This window comes from Neolamprologus brichardi, chromosome 5, assembly GCF_056152115.1.
Source record: "Neolamprologus brichardi isolate AB-2024 chromosome 5, ASM5615211v1, whole genome shotgun sequence".
Classification (NCBI taxonomy): domain Eukaryota; kingdom Metazoa; phylum Chordata; class Actinopteri; order Cichliformes; family Cichlidae; genus Neolamprologus; species Neolamprologus brichardi.
In genome coordinates, this window is record NC_142108.1 from 12,451,084 (window position 1) to 12,467,470 (window position 16,387).

At 39.9% G+C, this 16,387-nt stretch overlaps 1 protein-coding gene across 2 annotated transcripts; it reads left to right on the forward strand.

Annotated features, from left to right (window-relative positions):
* Positions 1 to 220: 220 nt before the first annotated feature.
* Positions 221 to 15,647, forward strand: ikbke (inhibitor of nuclear factor kappa B kinase subunit epsilon). Of its 2 annotated transcripts, none has more exons than XM_035905228.2 (21): positions 221 to 366; positions 2,055 to 2,154; positions 2,386 to 2,523; positions 2,618 to 2,747; positions 2,825 to 3,006; positions 6,982 to 7,142; positions 7,300 to 7,410; positions 7,535 to 7,714; positions 8,614 to 8,810; positions 9,034 to 9,092; positions 9,201 to 9,292; positions 9,393 to 9,494; positions 9,879 to 9,936; positions 10,549 to 10,661; positions 10,750 to 10,826; positions 10,913 to 10,952; positions 11,057 to 11,158; positions 13,964 to 14,060; positions 14,233 to 14,324; positions 14,479 to 14,550; positions 14,640 to 15,647. In XM_035905228.2, the coding sequence occupies exons 2-21, from the start codon at positions 2,056 to 2,058 to the stop codon at positions 14,701 to 14,703; spliced, it is 2,166 nt and encodes a 721-aa protein (XP_035761121.2). In that variant the 5' UTR covers positions 221 to 366; position 2,055; the 3' UTR covers positions 14,704 to 15,647. The 2 variants fall into 2 exon arrangements, with proteins under 2 accessions (XP_035761121.2, XP_006784458.2); XM_006784395.3 differs by lacking the exon at positions 221 to 366 and adding an exon at positions 515 to 590.
* Positions 15,648 to 16,387: the final 740 nt, after the last annotated feature.

Here is a 16,387-nt window from a genome sequence, read left to right on the forward strand (position 1 = left end):
AAGAGAGTAGCAAAGTTTTTTTTAATTTATTTTTTTCTACAACTTCCCTCTAGCAAAAACATATTCCCAGTATGGCTCCTGGGTTTTCCAGCCCCAGTTTCTCTGATCTGATCTGCGTACTCTTACGGCAGTCACACTCACACAGGCACAGAGGGAAACTACATTTCCGCCTTCATCTAAAGTCCGTCCCACAACGTGAAGTCCGCACTTCCTAAATGATAACACCGCAGCGCAATGCGGCCAGCTGCTGGCTCTGAACGAACCCTCCCGGATCCCCGTTACAAAAAGTGACCCACGGCACACTGAGCCCGTCTCCAGCAGCAGCTCCTCTCCGCGTCTCACCTGTTCGGAAAGGAGCCCTTCCAGGTATGAAAGCTGCTTCTAACTGCGGAAGAAGTTTCACACGTAGGCGTATTTTGTTTTCAGACGAGCTGGATTTACAGTAACCCAGAGGGCAGTTGGAGTTAGTAACCAACATTACCAGCAGTTATTTGTTGGGCACGGCTGAAAAAAGCTGTTTTCTTGCTCCTGCCACGTTACTGTCAGGGCTACATTAAAGGACGACTGACGAGCAGCAGCACCGGGTCCAGGTGAGCTACGGCTACAGCTCCTACATAGGTTAGTAGCGCGAGCCCTGCTAAACTAATTAAACACCTAGCTTCAAGTAGTTAACCGCGTATTAACGTCGTTTTAATAGAGCCTTTGATGTAGAAGTTTAGTAAAATGTAAAAAATCGTGTTAGTGGAGATATCCGTGGAGGTATTTGTCTACTGACAGAGCTTTAATTAATGTAACACCTGCTTTTAATGGGAAAAATGGCTGCTGTGATGACATGAACTCAACTAGCCTGTTTAAAGCTAATAAATAAATGCAAATACTAGAGGTGGGCGGATCGAGTCAAAAATTGAAAGTATCGATACCAACGCCGGTATTGGTGTCAGATCGATACTAGCATAATAGGATCGATACTTTTTTTCTATTCTCAGTTTGACATGTAGCCCACTGCATTGTGTTAAATTATTTATTTATTTATTTTAGAAATATAAAACCTCACCTCAAACATCAATCTATCCAACATTTCCTTTCCGTTTAACCTTATTAGTGTCTCGGGTGTGGGTTGGAGCCTGTCATGCAGTATGAAAGATGTCTCAACCTTGTTGTGTTTACTGTCACATTGATTTTTGTTTATAGCCTACAGCACATTTTAATTAATAAAAGACGACCAAAAGTGCTTTACAGACAGGCACATTTACATTCCAGGCCTCCCAAAAAAAAAAAAAAAACAGTTTCACAATAAATGAAAAGCCGAAAGGTTTTGTTTTAACAACTAATTATTGTAGAAAGTAAAAACCACCATGATTTAGTGATCTCTAAATCTGTTTAGAATACTTACTAGTTAATCATTTACAAATCAATATTGTCTGTATGGACAGCAATTTAAAAAAAAAAAGTGAACATGTAAAACTGTCGTGTTAAGCGATGCGGTTGAAAGATTTGGGTGCACCTAACTTTTGTGCTGGTGCACCTAAGAAAAAAGTTAGGCACATCAGTGCAACCGTGGCAAAAAGTTAGTCTTAAGCCCTGATTAGATAACTGCTTGACCTATGCTAAATGAAAGCTCAGACAACGTGATTGGTCAGTTGCGATGGTGATTGTCGACCGACACTGCTATGATGATGTAGGAACAACACCAACGCTGGGATATCAGCAGATGTACATGCTTCCATTAGGACAGCAAACAGAGGAGTTTTGTTTAGAATATGCAAATTGATCCTGGTGCATCTCGTATGTCATGATGCACTGCTATACCCCAGGTAAAGTACCTTTACAAGTCAAAAGTATCTATATTGATAATGCTGGCCCTGCATTACCTGGTATCAGATTGACACCAGAATTTGCAGTATGGCAATGCACTGACAAATACTACAACAGCAGGCCGTACGGTTATCCGATACTAACCTCTTTATTTTAGCATTTGTTTGTTTTATGATTGGATAACCTTGTCTCCCAAGGCTTTTCTAATAATAGTAACCCTCCCTTCTCATTTCTTCCAGTATGTCAGGTATTACAGCCAGTACAATAAGCTACCTGTGGTCTGTAGACGATGTCCTCGGGCAGGGGGCTACTGCCAGCGTCTACAAAGCACGCCATAAGGTAACCACAGGATGGTTTTATCATGTCATCGTACTCACAGGAAAAGTCATTCACATCAGTGCTGCCGTCATTATTGAAATTTCAGCCTGCTTTTCTTCTTCTTCTTTTGCTCAGAGCAATACCAGGATGTACGATAAGAAAAGCTGTGGTTTCAGAGATGCTGTTGATTGCTGACACATTTGCGCAATGCTGTGATGTATCTGTGATGCAAATGTGCATGCGTGTTTGCAGAGGTCGGGTGAACTGGTGGCCGTCAAGGTGTTTAACATAATGAGCTACAACCGCCCCCACGAGGTTCAGATGAGGGAGTTCGAGATGCTCCGGAAGCTCAATCACAGCAATATTATCAAGCTATTCACCGTGGAAGAGGTAACAATACAAAAAGATATCTATATTAAAAAAAAGAAAAATATTAACAACATGTAAAAGAAGCACACCTCACGGTTAATCCCTCACCTTTCAGCTGCCCTCTAAACAGAAGGTGCTGGTGATGGAGTATTGTTCAGGAGGGAGTCTCCTAAGCCTGCTCGAGGAGCCGGAAAATGCCTTTGGTCTCGCTGAAACAGAGTTCCTCACAGTATTGCAGTGTATAGGTGGGTGTGTATATGTGGTATCAGTCTGTAATTTTATGCACCTGTTTCTGAAACTTTCCACCCTCTGTTCTCTTCAGTGCAAGGTATGAATCACCTGCGGGAAAATGGAGTGGTACACCGGGACATTAAGCCAGGGAACATAATGCGGCAGGTTGGGGAGGACGGCAGGTCTGTTTACAAGCTGACAGACTTTGGAGCAGCAAGAGAGCTCGAAGATGACGAGAAGTTTGTCTCCATTTATGGAACTGAAGAGTATCTGGTAAGATAGCGGACTCACTGAGCATACCTCTGCCAGGTTTCCTGAATACTTTGGGGACCTTCTAATAAGTGAAGACTGATTACAGTTTATTATGTTTTTAGTGCTGGTTTGCTTGTGATAGTAGCATTAGCAGGGCTCTAGAGTGCAACCAATTAGGTCGCACATGCGACCTAATTTCTGAATGGTGCGACTAAAAAATATCCTAGGTCACACCGGTGTGATCAGCCGTTTGAGTAAAAAAAAGCAAATATTCCTGTAGGCCTAGGTGTGTGTGTACGTTTGAAAGTGCAGGCGGATAGAGAGAGGTGAGTAGTCAATAATCAATTCGATTCATTAAATCCTGATATAATATAAATATATTTTATCAGAAACGCCAGAATCTCAAGTTAAACCTCACAAAACTATTTCAAAAACCACCAAACAGCTAAAACAGTAAATGAGAGCAGGTAAAAGGATTCCGGACAAAGACGTAAACACAAAGCATGGACCCGATGCATCAGAATCTGTGAGATGTCGGTGTGGTGTGAATAAGGCACGGCGAGATTTAGAGCCATTTATTGTTAATGGCTGCAGCTCTTAAGCTGCCAGCCACGCATCACATCACACCACAACTTCCAACCCACAACCCCTGCTCCCCCGTGTTTTAACACAGCGGGCGTGATTGCAGATGCTGTGCAGGTGCGTCTGCATCGATGACCACGCCTCACCACAGTCGGCTTTCTCACCCGACGGCACTTATGCCACCACGCTGTTGGGGCTGAAAGCCGACAGCTCACAGATGGTGAAGCTGCAGGTGTTGTCTCTCTCCAACCAAAATTCACTGAAGAAGATCAAAACTACACTTCACATTTGATAAACATCGCCATTAATTCCCTCTTACTTTTGCTGTTTTGCTTCCACCATGATAAAATCACACTTCCTTCACAGCTCTCTCTCTCACTGTATTTTGAGAACAGTTTCCCATCTCAAATCTGTTTTCTGCGTTATTCGTTCGCTTGTTACGCACAAGTCGTGTACAGCGCTGTCGGCTGCTGTTTTTTTTTTTTTTTAAATTGTATTTTTCCCAAGAATGACCTCTGACAAGAAAACCTAATTTCTCCTGTTTAATACTGAAGAAATGTAAACTTTTTTTTAAAATGATGCCAAATTGCAAAACTAGCTGTGTCTCTAATAAAACCTCTGTAACACTGGTCCAGAGACAGCATCAGATAATGAGCCACATACGATTGACTCCGAGCCAGAGCCCATTGAAAGCAAAAGGGGGAAAGTGTATACAATAGAAAAGAGAGGCTTGACCAGTTTCCCTGGCTTAGATACAGTAAAGCTGACAACATGATGCACTGCATTTACTGTCGTGAGTGTGGAAGGACCATGGCCGGCAATACTGCAGTTATGATTGGTGCTAATACGTTTCGAACTGAAATGCTGAGACAGCACAGTGTATCCAGAAAACACATTATATGCCGCGATAAATGCACTGCCCAAGTGTCCCCTCTCCCCACTGCCTTTCACAGCAGGCAGCAGGAAACAGATCATCAGAGGAGGCAGAGATCATGATTAAGTTTAACATTGCTTACAATATTGCCAAAGAGTGGCAAAGTGCCAAAGCACTTTAAGCACAAGCACTTTTTCAGTAACTTATCTTTCTTGTAGAACTGTGCTCAAAATAAAGAACTTTGTGCTGACAAGATTGTTAGTTAATCATTTACAAATCAATATTGTCTGTATGGACAGCAATTTAAAAAAAAAAGTGAACATGTAAAACTGTCGTGTTAAGCAATGCGGTTGAAAGATTTGGGTGCACCTAACTTTTGTGCTGGTGCACCTAAAGCCCTGATTAGATACCAGAACATTCCTGCTGCTTGGCTAATGCTAAATGAATGCTCAGACAACATGATTGGTCAGTTGTGATGGTGATTGTCGACCGACACTGCTATGATGATGTAGGAACAACACCAACGCTGGGATATCAGCAGATGTACATGCTTCCATTAGGACAGCAAACAGAAGAGTTTTTAGCCACCGCACACGTGCTGCCGTGCAGTCCTTCAAAATCCTACTGCACGGCACTGGACTTGAATCACCTAGGAGTCAATCGAATGCTGATTCACTGACGAGTGGACCAGAATAGAAAAGGGAGAATGTGGAAAAAAAATCAAAGATTTAAAAAAAAAAATACAGCAGGAAACGCACAGACAATAGCTGTAGTGGATACTTTCCATCGTTTTTGTCTGTGGGACGAACAATAGGACAGGGAAGAGTAGCCCGCTCACTGACTGAAATACATGTTTTTTACACTGCCTTCATCGACAGCAAGCGCTCTCTGCAGGTCCACTATCCCGGCTAAAGAATAAAACAAGCATTAGACACAAAACATCCCCAGTTTGAGACCAGGAGGAGACACAAACCTAACCTCAAGGGGTCAAAAATAAATGATCAAGCCTGGACAAATGAAAGGAGTGAGGAAGGGTATCTTTGGCAAATCAAACAAGCAGATCCATCTGCTGTGGCAAACCCTTGGAAAATAAGAGAGCGACAAAAAGTTTCTTAGAGAAAACGTTGTGTCGCAGTATCTTTATATAAAAACCTTGTATGCATCAGATTTAATAAAACATAACATGAAAGAAGGCTCTGTATCTTTGCACCATATTTCACTTTAATCTTTGAAGTAATTTAATCAAGATATAAAAATAGGTCAGATGAAATGATAGAAGACATCTGGACATTCCTGCTGTGTTACTGAATTTTGTCTCCAGCGGGTAGTGGACATGCAGTTGTCTTATATAATTTTTTTCAGGTTCGGGTTAGCCTGCAGGTGGCCTTGACATGGTCCGTTGCATTTATGCTCCATTTGCACTACAGTTAAAAACATTTATGATGATGAGTTTTTCCATCAGAAAATCTTTTTACTGGCTTACTGTAGGGACAGTGGTGACAGAGTGCATTCATTCCCATCTAATAACTGGGGTCAATAAAAAGTATATAACATAACATGTTTGCAAGGAGTGTTGATTTTTAAAGTAAAAGCTTTAAATCGATACACTTTCATATTGCAATAATTAAAATGCTTCCTTCAGCACTTGGCTTGCAGCCTTGTCCCCACTAAACTATTTTGCTTTTCCCAATTTCCCCAATGGAATATCTTACCTTGTAAACTCTGATCTGAATCTCTGTGTTATGTTAGATTAGGTTGAGACCAACACCTCTGCGAGTGATTTAACCTGAGGTAGATGTGAAAATGTTTTGTTACCAGGGTCCGATTTCACAGCAAAGTGAACAGTATCCAAGTGACATTTAAATGACAATCTTCAGGAGCCCAAATTTGAATATTTAAAGGCAGCCTGCATGATCAGGACTAGGTAGCCATCTAGTGGTCAAATTTATTAGTTATAACAGCCATTCCTAAAATCAAGAGTGCTGCAGCCCACTTAAAAACCAGAAAATCCCATGGTTCTCATCTAGTCTTAAATCTTCACTCACTAATCAAAATACAAGTGATGTATTTTCTTGAACATTTTATCAGAAAACCATAAAAAACATGATTATGGCTATAAATTTCAAATGCTACCCAGTCATACGTAATGTCTTAAAGGCCAATGTGTGACCCACCTGCCACTGGCACACAAACTTTGATACAAGAGCAGCGACTTTAGGCTAAAATAATGAGTAATATAAACTCAAAAGCTTTTATTACCAGTTTTAAGTCACTTTTTATATAAATAAATATATTTATATAAATATGTAAAAGTACATACATCTGAGGAATTTCAAACTGACTTTCTGTTGTTTCTGCGGCCCATCTGTGGTACCTTTGCACCCCACAAGGGGGCCCCAGCCGGGGAATCACTGCGTTATCAGAACAAAAGGTGAACTATGTAGACTTGACTGATACACAGTGCTGGGTCGAAATGGCGCACTGAGGCTCACTATGAAGGTGCTTTGACTGTGCTTTCTCTTCTTCATGTGTATGTGTAGCACCCAGACATGTATGAGCGTGCAGTGCTACGTAAACCTCATCATAAATCTTACGGGGTGAGTGTCGACCTGTGGAGTATTGGTGTGACCTTATACCACGCTGCCACTGGGAGTCTTCCCTTCACACCATATGAAGGACCACGAAGGAACAAGCCCATTATGTAAGTTAATACATTAGAGTTCTTCAAGCCCCCAACTGAAACCACAGGTAACATCTGTACATCTACATGTACCAGCCATGATCAATGTGAGTAACTGTGCCTTAGGACATATATTTATGTATTTCCTCTGAACCATTTTGGGGTTTTTGTTTTGTAGGTTCAAAATAACCACAGAGAAACCTATGGGGGCGATAGCTGGAATACAACGGAGAGAGGGCGGACCTATAGAGTGGAGCTATCACCTACCTCACAGCTGCCAGCTGTCACAGTATGCCACCTAATAAAAACAACTAAATCCTATTTATACACACCTTGTCACCATCAAAACCTCGTGTTTTTTTGTCTCTGTTTGTTGTTCCCTTTTCTTGCTCTCCCTGTCTCTGTGGCTGTAGGGGTCTAAGGGTGCAGCTGGTTCCAGTACTAGCAGGTATAATGGAGGCTGACCAGGAAAAGTGTTGGTGCTTTGACCAGTTCTTCACAGCCACCACAGATATATTGCAGCGGCAAGCAGTTCACCTCTTTTCTCTGCAGCAGGCCATGGCACATTGCATCTACATACACCACTACAACACGTAAGTCTGCAGAGGCCTTTATGGGTGGCCTTTTTTTCCCCTTTGGCTGTTTTTGTTTATTAAAAAATGTAGTGCAAGCTCAATATCTTGATGAGAGTTTGCATTTGTTACTGACAATGACGTGAAACCATTTTCTTTTCTGGAATTTATACAAGAAATACGCAGCAGAAGAACTCGCAGAATAATGAGGTGTAATATGTGTTATAGTTTTAATGTGGTAATGCCAGTAAATTCTGTGCTGAGCTGTGGATTATATCTGTAATCTCAAATTGCTTTTTTAAAGCCTTTCACTCTCAGTTCATTGAATCTGTGCAGTAGAACTCAGAGCGTTTGAGGACAGAGCAGATTTGTATGTTAAGTTTGTAATTTAAGAAATCGTGATTTTTATGCAAACAGAACTGTAAGGCATTGTTGCTGCTATTTCCTCATCTTTTTTGACCCCACGTTTCCTGTCTTTGTCTCTGCCAGTACTGAAAAAAAGACAAAAAGCTAAAACAAATACTATTAATAATTATTTTACATTTATTTTTGTATAAAAATATGTCTGCAACTCAGCTTTATGGTAATCTGACCATTATTATTTTGTCATTGTTTATGAAGCGAACTAAAGGTTTAAAAGACTTACTGACACATGCAATCACCTAAATTTAATACACTTTATTTGTGGGGATTTTGACATTAATAAGAAAAACACCAATGACAAGAACAAATCAAAAGGGTATTCAAAGCCTCCAGCTCCAGGAGAAAACTGTGTGTCAAAAAGAAAGAAGTTAACTAAATAAGCTTCACTCCAAACAGCAGCGACCAGGCGCACTGAGAACAGTCTTAAGAAGCAAACTTGCTCCTGAAATGTAAAAATGTGTCTAACAAAATTAAAATCTGTCTCTCTTCTCAACCAGAGTATCAATCTTCTTCGAAGAGGTGGCGTCTCAAACAGGTATAGGGGTACAGCAACAACATCTCATGTACCTCGGACATGACCTGCTCTTGGAGGGCAGCATGAAGGTGGTCAATCTTCCACGAACTTCACCTTCTCAACCCCTCATTCTGCTCAGCTATGCACCTGAAGCAAACACCAGCCTGCCATTCAGAGAACGTAAGACTGAGACTTGCATAACTGAAATATGTATGTGTTAAGTTTGAGAAAAAAGAAGGTGTCAGTTTCTGTCTCAACAGAAATATTTTAGCTGGTTTAATAACATAGCAATCACACTTGAAATGTGTGAGCATGCAGTTGTTATCACACAGTTGCACAGACATGATTGCACATTTTCATGAATTATATATTTTTTGCGATGTATTTCTTTTGTCCTCTGCAGCAGAGAGTCCCGTCATCCCAGCCAGGTTTGACATCATGGCAGATTACAATTTCTCCAAGGTAAATGCTCCCTGTTATTAGTTTAAAATATTATTTAAGATATTATTTTATATACTAAACACTTTTCATATCTGCCTTCTTTTCCTCCCAATCCCCTTTTATTTTTAGATTGTAGTAGGTGTAGTCCACCAGTATCTGAGGATAGTACAGCTGCTGCACACGCACCGGGAGTTGCTGCTGCAGGGATATTACAGCTACATGTGAGACACAAACACAGATAAAAATTATAATTCTGTGCCTCCCGGGTGTTTTTTCCCTTCAGTTTATGTTCTGCGTTTCCCTATTTGTCTTGTTTCTTAGAATGAAATTGCGCAAAGAGTGCAGAGAAGCCTTGCACAGTATTGCCATGGTCACCATTAGACTGCAGTCCTGCCTCAATGCAGAACACAGGATTCGCACGCTGTACGTTTGTCTGCACACTTTTTAACCCTAAGCTGTAAAAGACCGAAGAGGTATTGTTGTTGTAGGAAGTTTTCTGGAAATCTTGTGAATGTGATAGCTCATGAAGGAAGTCACCTGGGATTTTCAAATGAATACATACAGTGTATCTACTAGAAGGCTGAAGGGTAGCACTGGCACCCGTAAGTGTTTTTAGAATAAGCACAGAGAATTAATTCTGTAAAAGTGCACTCGAGATGGTAAAGTGCACTTTTACACAAATTTGTTAATAATTCAGGCATACTTGTTACCTGAGGTAGATTTTTTTTTTTTTTTTTATCTTGACAAATGAGGTAGAATTTAACCTATAACCTTCCTTTCTCCTCCAATATCTGCTACATTTCTTAGAGGCCCTTACACTTCAGAAAATCAAGGCTCAGCTGCTAATGGTCAAAGGTTGCGGCAGGTGAGTACCAAGAGCAGAAAACAGTGACGAGCTCGACTGATGCAGTTATACAGGTCCCAATTAAAACTGTACAATTAAAACTCGAATTATGTCTTGTCTTTGTGAAGGTTTAATACCTTTTTGCTGGCACTGTAGTAGTAGTACTGGATGCTGCAGTTTGTGGTGCACCTGATTTACATGCTGTTATTCTAAAAACATCATAGTGGGAAAGCAGATATAATCATCCTGCTTTTTATGCTACCTATTGGCAAATATTAACACTGATTGAGTGTCTTTGAGAGGGATATTTAGTTGCTACTAGAATTATAAGGTACTGTATTGTAGTTCAAATTTTAGAGGTTGCTAAATTTAGGTTTATTATGAATTTATATATAAACAGGCACATTGCCTTAGTGTTATAGTAAGATTTAAACCTGGTTTGCAAAGGAGTTAGAGTTCCCACGCAGTTGACTGAAATTCAATATCACGAGAGACAGGCAGACAGCATAGCTTATATTTGATGCGTCTCATATTGAATCCCCTAAATGTGAGAGCTTGAATCATAACTGATTGCACAGATTTGTGCTTTGTTGATGTGTTGTGTGTAAGAATCTGAGATGTTTGTCTCCTCAGGTTCATCAACACCTACCTGCGTACAGCGCTGGTATCCAAGAGTTTCAGAATCGACTTGATCAACTGCAGATAGAACAGGCCAAGTTGGCAGAGACTCTGTCCAATGATAAGAGGTACTATCGGGGGCAGGGATTCAAAACTGCAGGATGGACAATTGGTTTTATTATAAGTGTTTATTAGAACTAATTTCTTTTCTTATAGCTGCCAGAAGATAGAGATGCTGCTACAGAAGATAACAGCAATTCATCAGCATTATCGTAAAGACAGGCTGACTGGCAGTATGCACAACTTCTTTATAGATACTATAAATTTCTTGTTTGTGTTTCATATTATTCATCTGACAGATTTCTTCCTTTTCCCACAGAGCTAGCATACAATGATGAGCAAATCCACAAGTTTGAGAAGTGAGTGCGTGTGTGTGATTATGGATTTGTGTTCGCACAGCTGTGCCCCAGCCTGTAAAGTACCTGCGCTGTCGTGTAATCTGTTTGTCGTTCTTCCTTGACAGAATCCACCTGTCGAGCCACATTAAGCGAGTGAAATCTCTGTTCAGAGAAGACTGTGTGCAGAGATACAAAGAGGTTTTAGCCTCAACAAGAACATGGAACAGGTCAGAGCAAACTACTCTTTCATTAAAATAACCTTTAGCGGTCATTCAAACAGTTGATCAAAGCTGATATTCTATGTTATTGATTAACCCTGGTCATCATCACTGTATTTTTGTGTAACATGGAATACAGGTGACGTACTTTATGCACTTTGATTCTCTGTCTTTCAAATGTGTTTAAGTAGAGTAGAAACATTTTAATTTAAAATACAGGTTAAAAACATATATGGTATAAAAGATGGGTGGAGCCACGCAGCTTGTGAAGCCTCAAACTGAGAATTTTTGCCACCTTGACCAGACAAATGATTGTGATTGACAAGTCATTATCCAGTGAATACATGATGGCTTATTCTTGTTTTTGGCTCAAGTAATGACCATAATGAGGCTGGGTGGTTCGCTCCCTACTCCAATCGTCCTCCTTTGGACAATAGCATCACCAGCAGCAAGCAAAGATGTTATCCACCCTATAATACACAATATGTGTTCCAAACACACACACACACAGAGAAAAAAATTCTTACTTCCACCATGAAGAAATGTCACCATAGTTGATATACAATACTGATTGATTTAGCCATCTGCAATTTGTTGCTGGATTTCAGCTGAATCTAGTGAAATTTTCTTCAGGTTTATTTATTACAGCTCCAAGTCACAACAAGAGTTGCCTCAAGGTAAGGCTTAATATTTTAAGGTGAAAAAACCACAATAACACAGAAATAACATAGAAAACACCAACAAACAGAAAACCCCCAATGAGAAAGTATTTGGCGACAGTGGGAAGGAAGAACTCCTTTTTAACAGGAAAAAGCCTCCTGAAGTACCAGGCTCAGGGAAGGGCAGCCATCTGCCGGCTGGGGGTGAGAGAAGGAAATCTGTGGAAGAGTGCCACAGATTAATAATAATTAATGATTAGATCAGAGTGCTGTATAAACACATGGACAGGGAAAAAGGTGAGTTTTTCATAAGAGGCTCCAAGCAGCCTAGGCATATTGCAGCGCGACTAAGGGAGAATTCAGGGTCACTTGATCTAGCCCTACCTATAATTTTTATCAAAAAGGAAGGTTTTAAGCCTAATCTTAAGGTTTGACTTCTCTGAGGTCCTCCTCTTTTCCCCCTGGCTGGCAGTTCAGTATTCTTTATCCTTTATCCAATATATCCACGGTCCCTCCTTCAGTTCAGTTCAGTTTTATTTCAAACATGTGCATTCACAATCATTACAAAATATCATTCCATTCTTTTGTTGAAAAGGAGTAGGCAGAAGTATACACTTATTAGTCCCTACCGCCTCATGTTTTACCTCTCATTGATTTAATTTAAGACTAAAAGAAAATTAAACAAACAACATATGAAGCAAAAGTACAGCAAAGACAAAACAAACAAACAATAAAACAAAACAAATAATCAAGCCCCACCACAGTATAGTTACTTTCATATAAATAAAGACAGAATGGTTACATTGGCAGATTCACAAATTATGAAACAAACAAACTAAAACACTATTACGAACGACATTACCACCCTGGGTTAACCCTGTTTTCTTCATTCTTATATTTGTTTAAAATTTGTTTTTTATATTTTATTTTAAACTGGTTTATGTTGTTACTTTCTTTAATTTCTTCTGTTAGACTGTTCCATAATTTAACTCCTGCTACAGAGATAGACATACTTTTTAAAGTTGTTCTAACACTTTGTATTTTAAAATTCCATTTCCCTCTTAAGTTATACTCACCTTCTCTTTCTATAAACAATTATCAGATTTCTTTTGGAAGCATTTTATTTCTTACTTTATATATTATTTGCGCTGTTTTAAACTCCACCAAGTCTTGGAATTTAATAGCTTGCATTTTGAAAAATAGTCAATTTGTATGATCCCTGTACCCTGCATTATTTATTAATCTAGTGGCCCTTTTCATTATTATTGTTATTGTTTGTGCATTACTTTTGTATGTGTTTCCCCAGACCTCTACACAGTAGCTCATATACGGCAGTAGTAAAGCACAGTATAATATGTGCAGTGCTTTCTGATCCAGTGTTTGCTTTGCTTTCCCCAGGACGGCAATGCCCCGTGCCAATTTCCCTTGAACATAAGTCATTTGTGGTTTCCAACAGACCTTGTGGTCAATGATCACACCAAGAAATTTTATTTAATTTACTCTTTTTTTAAATATACATTGTCAATACATATTTTTACTTTGATATTTTTCTTTTGGTTTCCAAACAACATAAATTTGGTTTTATCTAGATTCAATGATAATTTTTTTTATATCAAACCACTTCTTTAATATCGTTAAATCCTGTGTGATCATCTCCAAAACACAACTCTGCACATGTACAAACCACCATTTTGTCAGTAATGCTTTTTTAAATTATCTTTCATCATCGTTATAAAGTGATTGGACAATAAAAATGTAAAAAAAAAAAAAAAAAAAACCCCACTACCACCATGATTGTTTATCTATAAGCATTTCTTTCATTTGGCAGCACTGTCTGTCAGTGGGTATCCAATCTCCGTGGAAAATTACTTGATGCTTGAGCAACTAAAACAGGAACAGGATGGCATTTTTGTTTACTCGTGTGGCCAGCGATAGCTTTCCCATGGCAGGCAGTGGAATAACTGGAGCAACAGGAAACTCTAGCTTAGGAAAAGAAGGTGAAGGAGTGCGAGGCCAAAGGGACACAAGGGTGAACAACATTTTTGGCATTCACTTAATGGTTAAAAATTTGAAGAAAAGGTTATTTCTGGTGGGTTTGAAAACGTGTCTGTTACCAATTCGGTTTACTCAAGTGTGCTTCTACATTTGTTTGCAGCCTTATGCTGGAGATGCAGACCCGACTGCAGGACTTCAGTTCTTTCTCTGCAGGCTTAATAGCAGACTTAGAGATGAGTGAGCAGTGCCAGAATAAGGTCAGTATCACTCTTTTCATGCCTAGGAGACACAGTCTTGACACCTTATGCATAAACATGGAGTCTGACATGCATTTTTCCTCTGCTGCCTTTTTGTTTGTGCTCAGTAGTTGTTGTATTAGTGATGTCGCGCATGTCAGTGACTATGTCATGTCTCATTTGTCGTCCTCAGGTTATGGACAGAATCCTTTACACTCTGCAGTCCAAAAGACCAGAACAACAGTCAGCAGTCATACCCAAAGACAATGACCAGATGGTCTCCAGGTGTGTGTGTGTGTGTGTGTGTGTGTGTGTGTGTGTGTGTGTGTGTGTGTGTGTGTGTGTGTGTGTGTGTGTGTGTGTGTGTGTGTGTGTGTGTGTGTCTGTAAAATTAAGACATTTCCCGACTGCCATTGCAGTATTTCTTTCTTTTTTGTAGGATGCACCATTTGAAGGAGGAAATGGAGATTCTGGTGAGGGAGCTACAGTGTAACAACGGTATTATAGAGAGGTCAGTGGTGTGACCACCTTACTGTTAACAAATCTCATCTGTCAAAGCACATGCAGCATGATGCTGATGGTATTTCTGTGGTTCCATAGCCTGGGAGCCGTGAACTCTCCTGCAGCTCTGGAGCCGACTCTGGCCAGACCTTCTACACTGTGACACAAGAGCACTGTCTCTGGATCTTGCCTCTGAAAGGCGCACACACACTCTCTGAAAATCACCTCATCTTAAGTGCCATTAATGAATGTACTGGCTTTTCAAGGACCATCTACAGTGTTTGTTTTTATCTGCTTCCTCTTCCTTTAACAATCAATGAAATGTCTTTTATCAATTTAGAAATAAGATAAGCACAAAGAGAAAGGAGGCTTCAGGTGTGTGTGTGTGTGTGTGTGTGTGTGTGTGTGTGTGTGTGTGTGTGTGTGTGTGTGTGTGTGTGTGTGTGTGTGTGTGTGGCAGTAATAAGATCAATAAAATCTTCATTAATGCCTTAAGTGTTATTGTATTTGTAACAGGCTGCCACAGAGATAGACAGCCAGGATGAAATGAATGCATAGTCAGCTCTTACTCTGTTTTTTGTGGTCCTTTGTTTCACAGAAGAGGAAGAGTAGGCTCTGGAGAACCTTGAATACTATATTTATCCAGACAGAATGTGTACTAGTATGCAGGTTTTGATTATATTTGGGATATAGAAACATTATAACATTATTAAAAAACAGTATAAGATGTTTCTGTACAAATCTGCTCATAAACAGGGTAATGGTTGTGCTTGTAGACTCTGTATTTCTTTGTGTCTGTGTTTGTGTGTTTTTGATGAAAAAAGGCCTTCCAATGATTGATCATTCCACTTGATGATGAATTTGCTCTATTTCATCTTTTTAACCCACATTTGTTTCTGTTCCTGTTGGTTTTTAAGCGGAATGATAAAATAATTCTGTGTGTTTCATCATGGGAATCTCTGTAAAAGAGAAGCACGACCATGGGGAACTCAGGACTTACCACAGTGTCTTCTTTCTCTTTGCAGAAGGGCATTAAAGCTAACACTTCGATAACAGCTGACTAAAGTGACATTATAAAGTGACATTAGCCACTGTGGTGTATGCTGGGGAAATCCCAGCTTTGTTATTTGTTGATCATGAAAGGCGGTATTTGGGGGAGAGGGGGGGGGGGGGGGGGGGGGGAATACTTGCTGTTTTTTCAACTTATTTATTTATTTGACTGTTTTGTAGTCTGTAAAAATAATTCAGTCAGAGCCAGATTCCAGACAGAAAAGTGGATGAAATCCTTTCCTGGCCCCTAATGTCAGGTTGGTGGGTGTGAACAAATATCGTTGCTCTTAAACACCAAAAAACCCTGAAGTAAAAACGTAAAACAAGTGTGAGAAATTGAAAATGAAAGAAAGTGTGTGGGCAGGGCGTGGGCGTCCTCGTGGACTTTCTCAGATCAGTTGGGGGCGATGAGCTCAGCTGCCTCTGTGGTTATTGTTTTCGGCTCATATGACGTGTTTCTGGCAAATTGGAAAACTTTACTGTTTTTAGCCCACACAAACAACTGTAACAGACAGAGTTTGTGATATTTTACATTGAGACAATTCATCATACTGTCAGTCCAGAGTGAGGCCTACAAATCAGATTCATCAAATGTGTGTTTTTTATGCCTCCCAGTCAGTATTAGTAGTAACCTGAGCCATTCTGGGTTTATTTTTTTGTTATGTGAAAAAAAAAAACTATGCTTCTAAAATAAATATATACATATATTGGACAAGATTTGAGTTTTTGTCAGTTTGCTCAGTTTTGGTTTCACACCCTTCCTGATGAGGCTTTGGCACGGTCTGTTGAGACTTGTC

Excerpts from the sequence above, each read along its gene's own strand:
- ikbke (XM_035905228.2), top strand. The coding sequence starts at position 2,056 with ATGTCAGGTATTACAGCCAGTACAATAAGCTACCTGTGGTCTGTAGAC. Across the intron at positions 2,155-2,385 it reads TCTACAAAGCACGCCATAAG|AGGTCGGGTGAACTGGTGGC; the intron begins GTAACCACAGGA and ends GCGTGTTTGCAG. Across the intron at positions 10,827-10,912 it reads TAAAGACAGGCTGACTGGCA|AGCTAGCATACAATGATGAG; the intron begins GTATGCACAACT and ends CTTTTCCCACAG.